Below are 20,472 nucleotides of genomic sequence, written 5' to 3'. Positions count from 1 at the left end.
TTGAAAAACAGGCTTTAACTAACTCCTCATACTCCTCCACCACCTCCTCGTTGTCAGACATGGCAGGGAGCGTTCAGGTGTGCACCAGTGAGTCTGAAAATGAAACAGCATTCACAAGCTCTTGTTTGAATCCCATTTTCACCACTTCATTTTGGTTTTGAAATTATATCACCCAAATACAGCGTCCTCGCTGCACAAACACATTGCAAATTAAATGAGGTGAGTCTTACCTGAGGGTCTGTTGTAGTTCTAAAGACAGAACGCTGATGGAGAGCGCAGCAGAGGAGAGCTCCCTGCTTTTGTTAACTCACAGACAACGTGAGGTCCTGGAGGGTATAGGGACTGACTGTGTTGTGGGGAAGAGGTTCTAGGACCCCTTGTTGTGTTATTAATAACTTTGTAAGATAGCATTGCACTCACAGTTATCATTCCCTAAAAAGGTTGCTGTGTGATGCTGATAAAGCCACAGTTGCTCACGGTGATTCAAACATAGACACACACACACACACACACACACTCTTCTGTGTCACCTTTGTGTGGCAGCCTGCCACTGAAAAAAAACAGACATTTAAGTCCTATCTACATCCTTCCTGTGCCAAGGTAAATTGAGCCTTACAGACTAGATGCTGTGGTTATGTTTAGGTATGTGACTTAATAATAAAGAAATCAATAATACAAATTTGTGGCAATGAAACATTTAATTCTTTAGACAGGCTGTGACTTGACCATTATGACAAAGCACAAAATATATATTATGGCAGATTGGAAAAAAACTACATACATTTATAACTCCAGGATTCCCACATTTAAAAATTCCATAAAAAACCTGAACCATTAGCCTACGCCTTTTTAAAGTGCTTTGCGAAATTACACAGAGGCAAACAGCTGAAAAGTAAATATGTTTGTCACTAACTTGTTTTTTTTAAAACTCCTTTCCAAACAAATTAAACAGTATATCAGTGTTTGAAACAGCACTCTTTTATTCTAAGAAGAGAGAAGCAATGCAAAGATATGTGATTGAAGACTCCTAAATTTGAGTAGCATTCTTATCAGTGCACATAAGCCAAAACTCACCTCACTTTATTTCTACGTTTTGCATTATCTCTTCCTTCAATGTGTTTTGACAGTGCCAAAAAAAAGCGTGAAAAAAAACATTAGTCAGTCATCTTCCAGTTCTCTTCATGTCCTCTTGTTATTTTTTTAAAATCCTGCAGATGGGAGGGGAGTGCAGGAAATCACTGCAAAAAATAAAATAAAAAAATAAAAAAAGTTATGTTAGAGTAGTTTACAGAGATGTACAAAGTGTTTCTATAATCAAACCAAATTTACTGTGTTATCAAATACTTTTGTGAGCTACTCTCTGCATCATGGGACATGAATCTTACCTGTAGGGTTTATAAATTGGCCGTCCTTCACTTGGAGATTTTTCCTGGGCTGGTTTTGAAAACACTGTCCTCCTCTCTGCTCTCAAACATGCTCCTTTTGCTGCTGATGTCCACATGTCTCAAGTCCTACAAATGGAAAAACGATGACACAATTCATCAGGACAATTATCCCATCATACATCAGACAGGAAGGCAAAGGACGTATACTTCTCATAAACACTGAAAGGAGTCAGAAAGTTTCTCTATCAAGAACGATAACCCAAACAATGGGATTTTTCTCACAAAGACGACGGTGTCTGTTTTGCAACATATTCTGTGAAATCTGTGAAAACTTTTAACAAGGCAACTAGTGCGTGCAGTTCAAAGGTTTTTGAACTCAAAAAAAGGAAAGTTCTTCAGTAAATGTATCCAGATGGAACAGAGTCTCTTATCTCCAGAGTTAAATCATCCCTCACTGTGGCAGAATAAACTCAACCTCTTTTAGAAGATAATACTGATGTCCAATATATTGAAAATGTATAGAATAAATAGTGTCTGGAAATACAGGAGAAAAAGTTTTTTTTGAAACGACAACAGAGTTCATCTAAATCGGTTTGGTTAGGGCTTACTGTACTCCATGCCTGAACACATCTTTTTAACACTAAATCATTTTTTTTAACATATCTATCAACAACGCAACTCCCAAATTAATAAAAAATCATAGAAAAGTAGAAGTAACAGAATCATAGTTTCTGATCAGGACACTGAGACAAACACAGTTAAGCTGAAAGAGTTCTACTGCCCTCTAGCAGCCACATGCTACACTTGATTTCTCTCATGATGCAGTTTTACTACAAACAATAGAATGAATAGAATATATCTTTATTGTCATTGCTATAAAAACAACGAAAATGCAAATGGCCTTACAGTAGGACTGAGTGCAGACCCAGTTGGGCCGGTCTTGTTAAGCCAGCGGTTAATGCGATCAGACATTCCTGACGTGAAGCTTCTAAATTCCTGAAAGACAGAGGCAAAAAACACTAGAGCCTTTTGCAAACTAAAAATATCCGTGCATGTTTTTAAAAAGCCACATGAGAATCTAAGATAACAAAGAGGAAGGATAACCGTACCTGTCTGGAAATTCCTGGGCTGGTGGGGCACGCCGCTTGCTGTTCCTTCTCAAAGAGACCTCTCTTCCTGGACACCTCGTCCAGCAGGAACAGGGTCCTCTGGGTCACGTCTGGAGCGCGAAGAACTTCAGACTTCTATGCACATACAGGAAGGAGAGTTGTTAAAAAAATAAATAAATAAATAAAAACTCTCAGCTTGGTCATTATGTTTGTTGCCTGAGAGTCTGACCTGTGCAGCCTGAGCCAGTCTCTCCATCTTCTCCTGGATGGACCTGGATGAAATCCTCTGTCGAGAGCTGGACCAGACAGATAATAGAAGCAGTGTTAATCTCGTCAACGAAATAAATGACGAAAATATTCGTTGACAAAGGTCTTTTTAAATTAGTCGACGATGACGAGACGAAACGCCGCTATTTGACGATTTGATAAATAATATTACTTCATCATCTAATTGACAAAAATGTGACGAAACGAAAACTACATTACAAGTGACGATTATCACGTGCCCCCTCAGCTGTTCTAAAATCATTGTAAACCATAGCATACTTCATCAAAGGTGTGCGTGTGTGGTGAGTACAACAATGTGCAGCCTGGAGCCTGCAGGTCCGTGAAGCCCCGCCCCCTGGAGCTTCTGATAATAAAAATAAAAGCTTGCGTCTGATTTTGTTGACTAAAATATCTTCTATTTTCGTCAACTAAAATGATGTGCAATTTTAGTCAGTGACTAATTGACTAAATTAAATCAATAATAAATTACTAATATCTGACAATATATAAAGGACATTTTCATCAGGAGACTATGACTAAATTAGAAAATGGTGTGAAGATTAACACTGAATAGAAGGCATATACATATATATTGACAGGTGCAGGGGTATGCACATTCTCTGACATAAACAACATAGAAACTTTTAGTAGAAGTATAAAAAATGATTGAACTATACACACTTACTTTCTCTGGAAGGATGACGCTTTGTCTTCGTCTTGATTTTGGTCCTGATCCAAACCGAAGAATAATTAACATTTCACACACTGCTAATCAACTAAAGACAACTTTAACAGAGTTAATATTCATTTAAACTTCTATAACATTTCTAGCCGATATGATCAAAGCCAATACATGTGATTGTATTACTCTTATCACTATGCACAAAAAGGTCCACGATGATGCGATACTGCTTATGTCACTAAAAAAAGGATACCATCAAGCAAAGAATCTAGAGCAGTGTCACTTGACAATTTTCAACGTGTATTATTTACAACATTTCAAAGAAAAAGATATCTTACTGTGTTGGATTCAAACTTCTTGGAGGCCATCCTCACACTCGCGCTACAACAGAATGAAGCAGTCAGCACGTATAGGTGAACAGAAACACTCGATGTGAAGACAAAGATGCTTCTTTACCTCCTCTGCAGGGGCGAACTGTCCTCTTCTTTCTTCCTCATCATCTGTGAAAAGCCAAACATATGTGTGTGGTGATACACTGATGACCAGCACAGTCGCCCTATCTCGTGTGGTGTTTACAGGGTGTTAACAAAGCATCCAGTCAGCAGTAAAAGACGGTCAATTTTACTTCAGCTATTAGCATGAGCAGGAAGCTTGAGTGGCACAAGCAAATGACCCTGATCTGATAATATAACAGCTGATGGGATATTGCAGCATGTTTTAAAAGTCAAATAAGCACAAATTGATGTTGTTCTTGTGTTTACCCTGAAAGATATAGTCCTGGAGCTCTGTCTGACGAACGCAGGTTTTGGAGTCTGTTCAAAGTTGCTGCTGCTGGGAGAGCCATTCACACTGGTCTGAGGTAAGGTGAAATCATGTTAATTGTACTGCAGTGTTCAGTCACATGTTTATTGTTTACTTTTTAAGGCTGCCTGCACAGGTATGCAGACAAGTACAGTTTATTTACATAGGCAGAGAGGCTGTAACTTTTACTCTCTGACCACTGGAGGGTGCTGTTGCTTCAGATTCAATGAGCAGCGGCGCCAGCATTTAGCAAGCACTTTGCAGCCAAACTTCTATGTGACAAGCGAAAGCACACACAGAATTTCACCAGCCGGCAGCATGTTGGTTAGAATACCTCCTGTGTGTGTCCATTATGTACAGGACTCTGAGCACCCGGAGGAGAGGGACTCTGGCAAGGTGACGGCCAGTGTTCTCGAGAGGATGACGAGGGCGTCGGGGAGCGAGGGCTCATGGGAGATGTGCAGCCGCTGGCTGAGGGACTTTTGTCGAGTGAGATGGAAACAGAGCTGCAAAACCAGACACAAGTGAGCTGAAAGGTCAGTAGAAGATGTGTTCGGGAAAGCAACCAGTGATCCAAGACCAACAGTACAGCTGCAGTATATTCAAATCATCACAACCCCCATCCGGCTCTACATTGACAAACAACCACATTTAAGATAAACATATCTAAACAAGAATAAGAGGTGGCAGTCTTGTAATAAATAGGTCTTTTGAATAGACTGGTTTATAGCTTTACATGAATGATAATTGTAATAATTAACCAAACCATAATAAACATAGGAAATATTTTGCTTTCAGTTGCTTTTTAGCCTCACTAACACATTGTTCCTATCTTCCGCTGTACTGTCATTTCCTTGTGTGGAATCAATACCCTTTATCTCCTCTTCAATAATGTTTGATCTATTTTTTGATCCACCCAAAAGAAAAACACACATAGAACAATAAACAATATTTGGTGTTTGTTTACCTGACAAACTTGCGTGTCGGGTTGGACGCTGGCTTGGGATCATGGGCTTGGCCTGACGACTTCCCACTTTCTTGCTAACAAAGAAACAAACAGGAGAGAATAAACATGAGCACACCGAACACAGGCTTTCACACAGCACCTGAGACACACCTTGCATTACATAACGCTGAACAGTTAAGGGCCTCATTTGCAGATCCGCTGAATAAAAGCTGGCTGTTAAGTGTTAGAGAAGATAAAGTTCAAATTATGACCTGAAGTACACCTTATCGACGTTTCATAGATTTGCATGTTTGCTCGATTCATAGGAAGAGTCCAGTGACAGAGCAGGAAATGATGAAAAAGGTGTAATTAACCATTTGATGTGTGTTGTTTATAACTAACAAATATGTATGAAACACGTTTATATGTGATAATCACACACACTCTCCAGACGCCTTAACATTTTCAGTGACGTACACTGAGTCTTTCCAGGTGTACAGACAATGTAGTGTTGATATCTGTCCCCTACCTATGCAGCGAAAGAAAAAAAAAAGTTGCTGTTGCTGTTTTAGAATCTAGGAAATGATTAACCTGTGTCACTCTCTGTGTGGGGTAACAGTTAACTGTGATTAACCACTCTGCAGGGTGGCACTATCATCTGCCACTGTGTCAAGACTAACTGAAGCACGACTACTTCTGATGTGAGTGAAGGTTTACACAGAGCTTGTCAAAGGATTTGACTGTCTGTAAAGGCAGTTTGAACTTTTTTTTTTTGTCATTTTTCGCCATGTTGGCGGTATAGCTCAAAGGACGGCTATGTTAGCCTGGTTGTCAGTGAATCCTCCTCTTTGAATCTGCCTCTAATATCCATTATTGGGTGACATATTTTGTCATATTTCTCTGTACAGTGTTACTCTACTCTCTCACTTTAGCCTGACTAGTTGTTAAAAGCTGTTGCTTATGCCTCAATATATCTCAACATCTTGTGCTTGGAGTTACCCGACATTTGGTACTATTGGGCATTCATGGATCCCAGCTGATTTACCTTAATCACTTTGGTGGTCCTGTGACTTTTCATCTCGCACTTTCAGTATCATTAAAATGTTTATTTTGCTACGTGCTAATTAGCAAACCAAAAAGTCCATCGCTAATGATCAAATCGGAGCGTGCTAAGGTTCCACACTCACGATTGTGATCATTGCAAACACTACTCACTTCTGTTATTGGGACCATGCCAGCACGCTAAGGTTAGCATTGCGCTCAACGCGAACTGTGGCTAAGTAAAAGCTGCTAGCATTGCTGTAAGCCTCTTAGATGTGTCGCGTTCTGAAACCTCCTGTCTTCAAATCATGTGGCAAGAATTTTGACCAAATAAAGGCCTTTGTTTTGCTCTGCTGGAACACAGAGTAGCTCCAGTCTTACTTGTCTGTTTGTGGTGTTGGTGCTGCTGCCGCCATTCACCGGACTGTGAGATGTGGATTTGAGTGGTGGTTCTGGTTTAGTGGCTTTTATGGGGGGAAACTCTTCCTCATCCAAGTCCCCCAGTAGCTCCACCCTGGCTCCTCCACTGCAGGCCGCCGCTTCATCCTCCCCAACCTCCTTCTGTCGTCTCAGCGCCTCCACGTGCCTCAGTCTCCGCTTTTCATCGCGGACACGCAGCATCTCCACAAAATCCAGCTGAATCTGCTCCACACTGAAAATCCAAGTACACACACACACACACACTCTGTGAGAAGCTAATACGTATGATGGATCGTTTCAAGTAGTGGAAAAAAAAAGAACCGGTCACTCAAATGTCTGATCAGGTTTCTGTAAAGAAGGGCTCTGTAGTTCCTCTCTCTCTCTCTCTTTGAAAACGACTTCTGCTCCAGGTAATCAGCTGGTGGTGTTTTTGACAGCGTGTTGTGCCTGCCACGCATGGTATCAGGTTTATTCATGTGTTTGAAAAGTCTACATATGACACACTTCCGCGGGGCAAAACGTGTGAGAACCCTCACTCTCTTCTTCTGAAATCTATCCCCTCAAAAAGTGTGCAATCCAAGAACATTGATTTGCACATACTAGCATCCCTCTGATCCTCTTACAACAACAAAAAAAAGAAACAGCAGAGAAGAAGAGCAGAGAACACACCCACAGCTACAAGATCATGTTCAGATCAGTCTATAAATCAATCATCTTGCTTTAGGAAATCATGAGAATAACCTGCTGAGGTCACTTGGGGCGTCTTTCCCAGAGGCGCTCTCAGTGGGTTTTGTGTCTCTGGGCGTTTGGCTGTCTTCAGCGTCTAAGTCACTGGTGACGCTCAAGCTCTTCACCCTCCTTCTGTTCTCCCTCTCCACCTCCTCCTCATCCTCCACCGTCCACTGGCGCGCTAGGCTGGGGACAGAGTCAGAACGAACACTTGGCGTAAAAACGAAACTGAGGTATACACCAGGCCTGGGTGATATTAAGGTGACAGTCTCAACATGTAAGTCGTGAATCTTTCATGAATTGATTTAACTGCCTGTTTTGGTTGCTGTAAAGGATTATTAAAGGCTAACGGTTACACAGAACCTGCTTTACTTGTTCCTCAACTGCTTATAAGTAGCCTGTACTGTAGAGGCACATTTGTTTGCTTATCTGACCTTTACACAACCCTAACATATTTCTGGTCTTCACTTTAACTGAAAGCCCAAAACCAACAGGGACTTAATATTAAAATATCACAGCTAAGCTAGAAGTGCCTGTGATAACACTATGGACACTGAATAATACAGAATAGTGCATATTGTTTAATTTGGATAGCCTACTGTGGGTTCACTAGGCTGCTGACTAAAGTCCCCAAAATTAAAATGGAAAACTCATTTATGCTCAAGTATTGTATCTGGCTTAAAGATTGAAGTTTTAGACTTTTAGGCTAGCTCAGTGAATAAAGCATGACTTCAATACATCACTTGTCAAAACAGCAGCAGTTGCGGATGGTGCTCTCAAAGGTTTCATATTCTATTCAGAGTATTTTAGCTTTTTATCTTACCTGGACAGAGCCGACCAGTTCTTCCGACTGATGGACATATTAAGTTGCCTATAGGTTACCGTGTTCAGGAGAACTTCGCTCAAAGACACAAAAAGAGTCAACTGACTGGGACTCTGAGGGCGGCAGTCAAATTACAGTCAGAGCGGCACAAAGCACCTTTACCCCGGTGCAGCTCAGTCACGTGACACCAAAGGTAAACTACCCACCTGAGGGTGAGAGAGAGAGAGAGAGAGGGAGAGAGAGAGAGAGGGGAAGAGAGAGAGGGAGAGAGAGAGCGAGAGAGAGGGAGAGAGAGGGGAAGAGAGAGAGGGAGAGAGGGGAAGAGAGAGAGAGAGAGGGGAAGAAAGAGAGGGAGAGAGGGGAAGAGAGAGAGGAAGAGGGAGAGAGGGGAAGAGAGAGGGAGAGAGAGAGAGAGGGGAAGAGAGAGAGGGAGAGAGAGAGGAAGAGAGAGAGAGGGAGAGAGAGATAGAGAGGAAGCGAGAGAGAGGGGAAGAGAGAGAGGAAGAGAGAGAGAGAGGGAGAGAGAGATAGAGAGAGAGAGAGGAAGAGAGAGAGGAAGAGAGAGAGAGAGAGATCTTCATGTGTGGTGGCACTTATGAAGTTACGTCAGGCTATTTTGTTCAGCAAACTAAGCTAAGCTGACTCAGTAGCCTTATTGAAGATAATGTACAGTTATGATAAAGATAAACCCACCATCATTCATGAAATTGTAAAATAACAAAATATCACACTGACAGGACAATACAAGAATGACAAAACTGAATTTAAATGAGAAATGTAGGCTAGCCTACTTTTAAAGTATATTATATATAAAAACAGTGCAAATAGCTTGTGTTTTTTTTGTTTGTTCTATCTACAGTGTGAGTCAGACTGTGTTCAATGCTGTGTGAGGCCACACCTGTCGGACTCTGACCCAGACTCAGTCCAACACACCCACCACCTCACATGACTTTGTCCTGCACCTGTACCACCTGTGTTACAGACTGTGGACCCACAATAGCCTACTGAAGGTGAGCTCCTTTTAGAATTGAAGATTAAATGTATCATTTGATGCTCATACTGATAGCCTGTATTCTTTGTATAATTGGGCTAGAAGTTCACTCTTGACTAAATAAGGCTTGCTTGTAGTTTGAACCATTAAGATGTTATCATACTGTATGCATGGTAACAGTTTGCATGTTCCCTAAGAAGCGAAGCATATGCGTCAGCAGAGAAGTTTGTGAGTCTATGCTGCTGCAGTGTTCATATAAATGCTCCTGTGGCATGAGGGAGACTGTGACTGTAATTGGTGTCACAAGCTGTTTGCATCAACCTTGATAAGACAATTATGATTAAAGTGCCATAAAGGAGGCAGTTCTCTGAGTCTGCTTTATGGGTATGCAAAACAGGCAGCAGCTAAAAAAAAAAAAAGAGGCTGTTTTACAACTGTGCACAGGATGTTGGTGTGGGCAGCTGGCAGACATAAGCATATCAGCAGAAGTTTGCTCTCTTGCAGAATTGGTTATGCATTAGATGTACACACCTTTTAGTTTATGTTTGTCCATAGCGTTGGAACATGCTAGCATGTGCTAATTAGCACCTAACACAGTAGAGCAAGTACATCTGAATCTTATGAGAATGTTATTAGTCAAACACTTATTTGGATATGATCCTAAGTATGAAACAGATTGATATTTTACAAGATGATGGCGCTAGATGAAAGGTCAGTGGCTCACCAAAGTGATTACAATTAATCCTGAGTGGGATATAAATGTCTCTACAAAATTCAACTGTGATCCATTCAACAGTTGTTGAGATATTTCTGTCCATACAAAAGTGGTGAGCCAATCAGCCCACACCAAAAAGTAAGACTCTGCGAAGCCATAGATTGAAATCTATTCCACATATGACTGCAAAGAAATGCTATGATATCTCTTCTGTATCTCTAACATATAAAGCTTGCACACTGCAAATGAGACTCATCTTTTGCAAGGTGAAGATTTCCAGTTTTCTTTATTAAAAAAAAAACCCACAAACAAACAAGATCAATAATTAGTTTATTGTTGTTACATTTTTTTAAATGTAAGTCCAGCCAGTTCACAAAATCACAGACCATGTTAACAGTTAATCAGAAAGCAAGAATATCAAAGCTACGGTTTAACATGTCCAAGTCAAGGCAAATTATGAGTCACAAAATGTCTCTGTTTGTTGTTTAGATAGAAGCTGCATGGCTGAAAAGTCCAACACCGGCACACTGATAAAGATTTCTTTACACCCTATCATTTATAAGGAAACTGATCAGTTCGAACTGAAATAAGAGAAAACCTCCATGGCAGGAGCCACAATGATAATATTAGAATGTTTTTTTTAGAATCTGAAATAGACCATATGGAAAATAAAACGGATTTAGATGATGGAGAAGTGATGTCACATGACACCTTCTGGGTCTACTGGGCAGGACCCTTAGCGGCATCGAACATCTTCTTCCTTCCCTCCATCCCTGACATGGCCTCCACATTCTTCCTCCAGTCACTGTCCTCTACTGGCCTCTTCTGCAGAAAGACACAGAATATGTTGTAAAGGTCGATATGAATGAGTGAGAACAGGCTTTGTTTTTGTTTATAAAGAGGCTGTGAATTAGAGCAGGTTAAAACATCCTATCATCATTATTTGTCTAAGCCTTTAAGACCTGTGTTGTCACCTGGGAATCCCCGATTACAATGCTGTATAACTGTACTAGTTTAACTGGTTTCAAGCATCTATTACTCTCACAGACACAAGGATCCATATCCATGCAAGCACACACACAAAAAAGCGACTTTTCTGTGCACAATGCGTTCATTGTCTCGTGTACCGTACCTCCTCTTGTACACACACAAACACATTGTAGCCGCCCTGTGCTGGCCTACTGCTCTGTATCTCAAACACACCCTTCACACACATGAACACACATTACAGGTGTCTTATGGCACTTCAAGCACTGACGTCATGTAGTGTCTGAAACTTCTCAGTAGCTGCTTTTCTTCCTCGCCATACAAAAAGTAAATCTCTTGAGCTGGTTTGATTGTGTTATGTGTTATGTGTGTGCGTTAAATGCGAGTATGTGCTTGTTTTTATGCACACACCTTCTCAGTGTCCTCTTTCTTGACAGACTTGAGGTTGGCCCGGAGGTCCATGGAGACTTTGTGCTTTGAGCCCAGCAGCGAGCGAAGAATGGCGTCAGCAGACACACGAACGCGCCGAAGACTAGGCCTCTTGAATTTCCCCCTGAGGTCCAACACCTTTATGTTCAGGTCTTTAATCTGGAACAGATCATTTACATGACTTCTGCAGCGTATTGAATTTAATGAGGAGGTTAACATTTTTAAATTTTGCCAATAGCACACAGAGATATGCTGGGAAAGTATCATGTACCTCACGTGTGTTGAGCATGACTTTAGCTTCGATGTCATATCGCTCCTCATCAACCACATCTATCTTAGTATGGAGCTCTTTGCAAAGGTCCTATACATAAACACACATAAAAACACACACAAAATCTTAAAAACATATAGTTATTTAGAAGTAGTTATTATTATGAGGGCATATTTCACGGTTATCATATACTGTAGTTTTTTGTAACCTACATTTGTGTATCTAAAGTCTTTACATTTCTGAGAATTTTTCTCTAGAAACTATGCACATGAGGAAGCTTAAGGTCCCTAAACTCCTTTCATTTTAGATAAATTGTGGAATTTTAAATGACTATTAAGATATTTTTGTTTTTTATGGAAAGTGGGAGATTTGGAATTTTAAATTGGCAAGTGAATATGACAGAATATTGGAGAATTTGGAGATCTGAGGACAAGTTACCTGTAGCTGTGCAAGACTGTGGCCGCTGATGTGTAGCGGAGGAGCTCTCTCTGACAGATACTTATTTTTCTCCTCCTCTTTAACCAGGATCTCCTGTTCCAATTCCTCCTTGGCCTTTGCAACCATGAGACTCTGCATGAATATGATGTCATGTAAATGTCACCGTGTAATACAGAATGCCCTTACATTGCTCTTGTCGAGCAAAACCAGCACAGCAAGCTTGTGTTGTTTTAACATGCAAATACAAACGTTCAGTTCTCAGAGCACACGCTCTTGATCAGCATTATGCAGCGTAGTACAGTTCAACAGAATGTGGCCACTGCTGCCCTCCTGTGGTCAAACATTATGTAATACATTATCAAGAAATGAGGGTGAATGATTCTGCTGACCTTGAGCATCAGCTTCCTCGAGGCTGAGATCTTGGGTTTCCTCTGGATGGAGAACATAATTCAGGACATGAATCCTAACTGATTTGTTCAGTAATTATCTGGCATTTAAATAGTTTTATTTGATTGTTATAATTTTAGAATCAAGGAATACTATTATCATGGTCATTGATTAAAAATAGTTCTTACCTCTTGCCTGTGAAATAAAAAAATGGAAAGGATTTAAAGCAGAGAAAATTAAAGGCCAAACATGTTAGTGTAACAAAGCTCAGAAAAAATGATTTTGTCTTTGTTTTGTTTGTAAATGACAACAGAGTCTACAAAAAGAATACTCACACGTGTTCAGGCATCCTGCAGACGAGATGTCACTGGAAGAGAGACGAATTATGTTAGAAGCACACACTCACAGACACACACACAAAACAGTTCTTGATGTTTGGTCATCAGCTCCTGGAGGGTTATGCTTTTTCATTAGCACTCTTTCTAAATTTGGAATCCTACTTGTCAACAACTTATTGACAATCAATTGTCATGTTTCATGGAAGTTTGGCTTCTTATTTGAATGGATCACAAACCAAAATGATGTGTCTTTACTGCATTAAAAATCTGGACTTTTCCTGAGTTTCCCATGGCTTTTTATTTTTTAGAAAGAGAATTTAGGATAAGGTAATAGTAACTTCATCCAAACTACTTTAAGTTGTCTGGTAAGCTTCAAGTTGCTTCAGGGTACATCTGAAACCCTGAACAGAAGAGCTATCCTAGCATTTTAAACATCAAATCAGTTTAAATGAAGGTTGGTTAGCAAGTAGACAAAGTTAAAACAGTTATGAACTCGTTGGAAGTCAAATCTGTGACACGTGTAAGATGACAAAATGTGCAGCTGGTTGTCAACCCGTCCCTATAATTCATGTTTTCACTTAGTTCACTAAGTTCACTTAATTAGTCATCACATTAGCGTACGCTCTCCCTCCTTCAGCACCCTTGCCCTTCTTCCCTTTAACAAATCAACAAACAATTTCCAGCACTCCCACTTCTATTTTTCACCTCTCCTCACCCTTTTCTCTGTTTATGTGCCTCTCCCATTTCAAAAGCTGGTTCCAGTTAACACTGATACCACCTAAGACCTCCCAGTATGATTGGGTTAGGAGCTGCTCCAGCAGATTAGGAAAATTCCTGCCTGATAGCCACCCCTCATACATCTCTCCTGAGTCTCATCCCCATCTTTCTCCTCTGGATTATCTCAGGGAGAGGAATTTAGAGTGGCCTGTCTCCCCAAATAGACTAGGGGACATCTGACAGACAGCTGTGGACGGTGATTGTGCTCGGGGTTGCCCAGACGGGATCACAGATTTAACGCCAGTAACTCATGGATGCTTCTGAGCCTCTGTGGTACAGCCAAGTTGGAAATTAAAACAAAAAGCCTGAGGTGTTTTTGAGAGTTCGTCAGCTCAGATTTGAGAAGAGCTGCTTTGGCTACAGATTTACCAACTAGTTTGTATAATTTCATAATTTTATCTATGGTTAAGGTTCAGCCCCAGCCTCAAAGAACAAGAGATAATCATCATCATTACATTAAAACACTATATAAAACCCATTTTTTATATTTAAATCCATTTTTACTAGATTGCAAAGACAAATCTTCAGTTCTCTGAAAGATTTCAGAGAACTATCTGAAAAAACTATTGAATAAACCATTACATACAAAGTCTATTTAGCCAAATGTCAGCAAAAACTGATTGTACGAGACAAAACGATGCATCAATTATGTCATACAATTAAGTTTTTGTGCCCTACTTTTTTACAAAAAGAAGAAAAAAGTTTTATATACCACACCATGAAAGGGCCTTACCAGTGTCAGGAGAAGGAGACGAAGAGAGATGGGGCAGCAGCAGAGGCAGGGTAGAACAGATCAGAGATGAGACCAACAATTTGGTGTTCCTCTATTTAACCACTGCGCCCCCTCATTGTCTGGCTCCCTCTTTCTCTTTTGTTAGTGGAGGCTATTATTAGTAAACCCCATCTCTCTTACTGCCTAATCTTGCTCTTTCCATTTGTCTCTCAGAAAGATTCATTATAACCAACAGTTAGAGCTGGGAGCTTTGGCCTCGCACGACAGGAAGATGAACACAGCTCAGATGATAAAGTACAGGCCGGAGGTTTTATATTGATACGGGTCAAAGATAGTCTGCGAAGGGGCGCCGGTTGCCTGGTGGTTAGTGCATGCACCCCATGTACGGAGGCTATAATGGTCTTACAAGTGGGCGTCCTGGGTTCAAATCCGACCTGTGGCTCCTTTCTCGCATGTCATTCCCCACTCTCTCTCCCTGATTCCTGACTCTATCCACTGTATCTTTAAAAATAAAAGCATAAAAAGCCCCAAAATAAACCTAAAAAAAGATAGTCTTGAAACTACATAAAATATAGGGAAAAATAGCTCCCACACTTGTTAATATATTACTTAAAGGGCTGGAAGAAAGTAAGAGTATAACACCTGACCTGAGTGTCTTTGTTGTTATGCTGTGTTTTTAGCTTCACTAGAGGCGTGGCTCAAAGGATAACTTGAGTCCGTCTGTACCACTTCGGTCAAGACTACAGTGGAATTGTAACAAGCTGGAATGCCAAAAAAGTAAACTCTCCATAGAATGAATCCTTTGTGTTTACTATCTTGTCATCTAATGGATTAGCACTTCATTTTTTAAATTCATGGTACCCAAATGATCACTTTAAATGACAGCTGTTTGACACATTTATCAGAACAAATAACCCCCCCCCCCCTAAAAAAAACCCGGAAGACCCTCTAAAAACGCAGTGCTTAAATACAGCTAACACAAATTGCACACTCATGCTGCCTTTCTTGGCTGTCTAATTTGTTCAGTGTACGTCATAAAATGTTATCAAGATAACAAGCGTAATGGCTCACATAGCTAACATTGAAAGGCCTGCTAATACAATTGATCATGTTGGCACACACACACACACACACACACACACACACACACACACACACACACACACACACACACACACACACACACACACACACACACACACACACACACGCAGATACTCTTATCACTCAACCGAAGGGAGACCGACCTCTAGTGGTTAAACACACACACAGCAGCTCCATTCGGTAAACCTCAGAAGAAATTGTGACCTGTAAAACAATCTTACCTTCAATCGTTGGTCATTATCAAAGGAATGTACTCATGTGCTTTGTTTTTGTAAAAGCACTGATAAACTATCTAATGGCTGTCAAAGTGTCATCACATGATCTCAGCATGAATCAAACATTACACTGAGGGCTAGGAACTGGTTTATAAAATCGCAGATAACCATACATGTGTGTTTATCTGCTGAGAAAACCAGATACCCTAGACTGTGGTTGTGATGTTTAAACAAGGCATTCCTCTGAGCGATGTGAGCACACAGTCTGGAGGGACCCCTGATATGCCCACCACTAAGTTCGCAAATTCCCTCGTACCCTTCGCATAGAGTATTCTGTAAGTTTACACTCGCCCACACACTTGACTGCACACGGTGTTTTTAACCAGCAACCATCCGTCACAGGGTGTCTCCGCTCTTTGCAGTGCTCCAGGTCCTTTGCTGACTCATGTGGTGTGGCCAGCTTTGGGGTTTTCCACAGTAATGAGAGAGGACGGTACACAATCGAGCCTTTATTCTTGACTTGCACTGATGCCCACAAACACACACAGACTGCTATATTTTTCACACAAACAGTCACACACACACACACGCACACACACACACACACAAATGTTCAGATGATTGAATGAACAATATATGCTCACCCTTGCTAACGAGAGTCTCCTGATGCTGAGGCCTCACTGAATTTCATGCTGGTTTGTGTGTGCACACAAACCTCTGTAGGTGAATTTGTGTGTGTGTGTGTGTGTGTGTGTGTGTGTGGGTGGGTGGTTGTTTGTATGCACATGCCTCAGGCTCACTGTTCTTCTCATTAGTCCTCCACATGGCTCTGAACAAAAGGAGTCCTGACTTAAGCATTCACGCAAGAGCAAGAGAGCAGTGCCACAGTTTTTGTGTTTTCCAGAGGCTTTAACGGCAAGGTTACACCACATCTGGAAACAGATGAGCTAAGCAATTAATGGTCTTAACCTTAAATGAATCACAGCTGACTGCTTTGTTCTAAGTGATATCATATGCTCCAGACCAAGTAGAGGACGAACAAATAAAAAACAAGTCCAATCTCGAGTTAAATATGTCAGCACTTCAGGGCTACTGCTTAAAAAGTATTTAATATTTTAAGGTTGTAATACTGTACATGGTTTCAGCAAATATATTTGTACAATGTGCAATGGATATGAGCAAAAAACTTCATGTTAAGCTTTGGAAAACATGCAGATCTGTTAAGTCTAGAACAAAGGTTCTCAAAGCGATTTTAACACGATGTGTTGTCATAAAAAGCAAGGCTAATAAAACAAAAGTGACTCCAGTTTCACCACTGCTAGAAAATGTCTACAAATAATGGCCAAAATAACGACTTTCCAAATATCAAGGCACAAAGGGGTAAACATGTGTCCACAGTTTCTGTCCCAATGATGCCATCTTTTCCTTATGGGGCAGCCTCAACATTGACCTCCAGAGATCAGAAAAAAACATGCCATCCATGTTGACAGTTTATCACATCCGTATGCTTTGTTTGACACTGTGAGTAGATGAGCGTGTCTTTAACTCATGTTCTCCTTCCATAAATCCATATTCTGTGATAGCTGTGAGGTCGTCCCACCAGGCCTTGCAAATAGATGTGCTGTCCTCTCTCTCCCCTTCTTCTCTGCTCCGATTGGTCCATTTCCAGGAAGAATGAAAGCTGAAGAAAGCAACGACAACAAAAAGATTTAAATATTTTCTTGTCACTGAGTACATTTGACACTGTGGCAGCTGATTGGGAATCTGCTAAGTGCACTTGTAGTGAGTTATATTACTGTAACCACAGAGACTAGGTTAATTTGGGCACTTGACTTCTGCAGCTCTTTTACGGAAGCTGGGCTGTGGATTCCTGGACTCTGAGCTCATAGTTCAGACACTCAGTTCATGAACATTTGAGATTTCAGTGACCAGTTTCGGAAAATAACACCAGTGTCACATGGTGCCAGTGATTGTGCTCTAATAGCTGATAAAATATGGGGTGCTTAGCTTTGGTCAACCTAAATGTCCAATCGTTATTAAAATGCATATGTGGGCAGTGTTTGTGAGTGTTTAAAAATACTTGGAGGCCTAGTGAGGGAGAGGCAGGCAGATGTTATTTTGCAGGCTCACATTACGTCTTAAATTTGTCCTCCAGCAGGAGTGCAAGAAGACAGTGTTACAGTTTAGGCTGATTATTATCAGAGGGTAGAAAATATGACATGACTTTGACTCAATAGTTGAACATTTAAAAACCAAAGTGGTTCCTAAAAATAACTTGTAACACCAGTTTATCTTTGGGGTTTTGAGTTCTTCTGAGCAATGTGCCACCTCAGCCCCAAGAGTCTGGATGTTTTCATTCCATCCAATCAGAGCACCGACTTGTAACCATTAGCACCCCATCAACCACAGGAGGGAGATTATGAGTGAAGTTGGCGACTGCACCCTTAAGAGACTTTTGGGCCTTTGCTGACAGCTGGATAAGAATTCGTACATTGAAAGTTGAGGTGCTAAAGTGACGCTTTGAATCGTGTTTACCTCTCAGAAGAGAATCTGAGACATTGCAGCTATGAGGATGTGTGGTGCCCAAACAAAAACACTATTAGTTTACACGTGTAGTTAATACATTCAGAAACTATTTGATAAATGTTGAAAACAGCACTCCTCATTTCCCTACACTGGAATAAGGCTTACCAGGTCACAGTTCCTCGTCCTCCCCAGTGCTCCCCAGGTGTGCTGAGTACAGGTGCCTGTTTCTCCCTGTCTGCACGGCCTGCAGGTTCTTGTAGCGCACCAGTGCCAGAGCAATCTCCGCGTTCCACGCCGTCCCTTCTTGCGGGCACCGAAAGTCAACCTCCTTCCCTGTTACCATGACCACGGTGAAGTACACCAGCCCTCGCTTGTACTCCACGCAGTCGACCGTGGCCATGCGCTCAAAGCGGAGCTCCTTGGCTTTGGAGCCCCACGCTGAGCTCGGAACATCAGCCCCTCCGCTGGAGCCCTTGCAGTTGTGCAGACGCAGTCCTTCCTCTGTGAGCACGCAGCGCTTCTTCTTCCACAGCTGGAGGAGCCCGCTGCTGCGCTTCTCCAGCAGCCCGTCTCTCATCACTTTGGTCGGGAGAGACATGGCCACGCAGAGCCGGAGACTGACAGAATATAATCTAAATCTTGAGAAATGATTAACCCATTCAGCACATACTCCTTGTTACTGTGAAGGCGTAAGGTGCCTTAGGAAAAAAAAACATCGTTACAACAAATAATATCCGATTCAAGGGCTCATTCAGGCTGCATATAAATCCTAATCCGTGCGTAATGACAACATGCCGTGGAGATTGGTAAACTGGTCCGCCTGGATATGTTTGAACATGCCCGGCGCCTCAGTGGACCTTCTACCACTTACGCTGCACCCCGCCCCCTCCCGGTGACAGCAGGAGGAGATCCGGGCTGCTTGTGTATGTGTGTCATGAGTGTACGTAGGCTAGACGCTTGGCTTTAATGGCACACTGTTTGATGTTTGCGTGTTAACAGAATTCAACTGTAGGCTAGATAGGTGGTCATTCAATCACAGTGCACCTGATAGGACAACATAGGAAACAAATCTCATACACACCTGTCTGAATAAATAATCTGTAGGACAAAACGTTTGTTACATCACATTTAACTGCCCTGGCAAGTGTTTATTCCACTGGGGTTTCACTTCACTGTTAAATTAAAAGTCTCCAGAGGGAAAAACATTTCAACAATGACTTTTATTATTTTACCAATACTTGATCAATGCGGCTCTTATGTGACAGATCTGCTTTGTGGGTGGAGTGAAGCTGTAATTCCCCTAACTTTACAAGATACTTTACTTATTGTCCCAGCAGTGTGATGTGTCAGTGCAATGTTATGAGAGGAATGATTACAATGTGCATATGTCATTTCTTGAAACTTAAACACAGCACGTCACCTTCAAAACTGCGTCCCTATTCCTTACACGGACACACACAGTTTCACTCATTTATTATGTAATTTGTGAATTCAAAAAGAAAAAAAACTATAGAAATAATTATTTGTATTTCAATTGTAATTGTAGTGGTTTCTTCTGTCTTCTTAATAAATCTTGTGTTCTTAAACTTAGTTCTTTCTTAACCACTCTAAAGTGACGACATGACACTGTTTTACGCGTTGAGTTGGCTTCACACGTGTTCCCATGTGTTATTTTTACAGTCTATGATATAGACATACATACAAACATGCACATAAATCTGGTTTATACATGGTATCACTACGAAGAGCTGAGAAGAGGGGGTCACAGGGACCTCGGGGACATAGGCAAGAAGCCCCCTATCGCACATATTGCCCCTCCTCAGCACCAGCGAGAGCCCCCGATGGAGGATTGATGGGGCGGGCTAGGAAAGAGCCACCCCCCCTCCCACATATAAAGTTGTACGTTTTTGTTTTATTCATTTTAGGGTTTATTTATTTTTCTCCCTTTTGCGTATGGGTTGCTCCCATAGCGGGATTTTGGTCTTTGTTTGATTTCATATAGAAGAGATGTATTTATATATTATCTATTTGTCTGTTGTTTAGCTTATCATTTTCTGTTTATTCATTCTCTGCTGGAAGTAGGGAGGCAGGGAGGTGACTAGGCCAACTACGCCCCAGAATGCAACCACCAGAGATTGCTGCAGGCCACAAGAGGGCCAGGAGCAAAAATGGAACCCCCTACCACCCCCAATAATAATAATAATAATATCAATAATGGTGATGCCTATTGGTAATGATAATATATCGATTAACATGAATGAATTAAAGTAAATGAAAATGTTTAATAAAATAGCATGGGTTATGTAATATCTAGTAAGCTAGCGGGGTACGAAAGAAAAAAAAACAAAAAGGGCAGGG

At 41.2% G+C, this 20,472-nt stretch overlaps 3 protein-coding genes and 1 long non-coding RNA gene across 4 annotated transcripts; 1 reads left to right on the top strand and 3 right to left on the bottom strand.

The window, feature by feature from the left end:
• Positions 1-679: 679 nt before the first annotated feature.
• On the bottom strand, positions 680-8,364 carry lad1 (ladinin). The gene is made up of 14 exons (XM_061056655.1): positions 8,204-8,364; positions 7,393-7,566; positions 6,613-6,883; positions 5,212-5,285; positions 4,579-4,750; positions 4,205-4,297; positions 3,900-3,943; positions 3,782-3,824; positions 3,447-3,490; positions 2,724-2,790; positions 2,495-2,629; positions 2,292-2,381; positions 1,386-1,511; positions 680-1,238 (listed from the first exon to the last, which is right to left on the bottom strand). Exons 1-13 carry the CDS (start codon positions 8,239-8,241, stop codon positions 1,413-1,415), a joined length of 1,344 nt encoding a protein of 447 aa, XP_060912638.1. The 5' UTR covers positions 8,242-8,364; the 3' UTR covers positions 680-1,238; positions 1,386-1,412.
• Positions 8,365-9,102: 738 nt separating this feature from the next.
• LOC132989992 (uncharacterized) lies at positions 9,103-12,505 on the top strand. The gene is made up of 3 exons (XR_009675953.1): positions 9,103-9,213; positions 11,334-11,475; positions 12,122-12,505. It is a non-coding gene; the product is annotated as an uncharacterized LOC132989992 (long non-coding RNA).
• Positions 10,477-12,543, bottom strand: tnni1a (troponin I type 1a (skeletal, slow)). Its single transcript, XM_061057984.1, has 5 exons — positions 12,424-12,543; positions 12,035-12,166; positions 11,597-11,686; positions 11,308-11,484; positions 10,477-10,734 (listed from the first exon to the last, which is right to left on the bottom strand). The coding sequence occupies exons 1-5, from the start codon at positions 12,478-12,480 to the stop codon at positions 10,630-10,632; spliced, it is 561 nt and encodes a 186-aa protein (XP_060913967.1). The 5' UTR covers positions 12,481-12,543; the 3' UTR covers positions 10,477-10,629.
• Positions 12,544-16,678: 4,135 nt separating this feature from the next.
• Positions 16,679-18,987, bottom strand: phlda3 (pleckstrin homology-like domain, family A, member 3). The gene is made up of 2 exons (XM_061058026.1): positions 18,280-18,987; positions 16,679-17,269 (listed from the first exon to the last, which is right to left on the bottom strand). The coding sequence occupies exon 1, from the start codon at positions 18,710-18,712 to the stop codon at positions 18,284-18,286; it is 429 nt and encodes a 142-aa protein (XP_060914009.1). The 5' UTR covers positions 18,713-18,987; the 3' UTR covers positions 16,679-17,269; positions 18,280-18,283.
• Between the last annotated feature and the right edge of the window lie 1,485 nt (positions 18,988-20,472).

The sequence above is a fragment of the Labrus mixtus genome, chromosome 15 (assembly GCF_963584025.1).
Source record: "Labrus mixtus chromosome 15, fLabMix1.1, whole genome shotgun sequence".
Taxonomy (NCBI): domain Eukaryota; kingdom Metazoa; phylum Chordata; class Actinopteri; order Labriformes; family Labridae; genus Labrus; species Labrus mixtus.
Note: the sequence above shows the minus strand (reverse complement) of the source record. Positions and strands in the feature narration are given on the sequence as shown.

Excerpts from the sequence above, each read along its gene's own strand:
- lad1 (XM_061056655.1), bottom strand. The coding sequence starts at position 8,241 with ATGTCCATCAGTCGGAAGAACTGGTCGGCTCTGTCCAG. Across the intron at positions 6,884-7,392 it reads GCCCCAAGTGACCTCAGCAG|TGTGGAGCAGATTCAGCTGG; the intron begins GTTATTCTCATG and ends TTGGATTTTCAG. Across the intron at positions 3,825-3,899 it reads AGTTCGCCCCTGCAGAGGAG|CGCGAGTGTGAGGATGGCCT; the intron begins GTAAAGAAGCAT and ends ATTCTGTTGTAG.
- tnni1a (XM_061057984.1), bottom strand. The coding sequence starts at position 12,480 with ATGTTCTCCATCCAGAGGAAACCCAAGATCTCAGCCTCGAGGAAGCTG. Across the intron at positions 12,167-12,423 it reads CGAGGAAGCTGATGCTCAAG|AGTCTCATGGTTGCAAAGGC; the intron begins GTCAGCAGAATC and ends ATATTCATGCAG. Across the intron at positions 11,687-12,034 it reads ACAGTCTTGCACAGCTACAG|GACCTTTGCAAAGAGCTCCA; the intron begins GTAACTTGTCCT and ends GTTTATGTATAG.
- phlda3 (XM_061058026.1), bottom strand. The coding sequence starts at position 18,712 with ATGTCTCTCCCGACCAAAGTGATGAGAGACGGGCTGCTGGAGAAGCGC.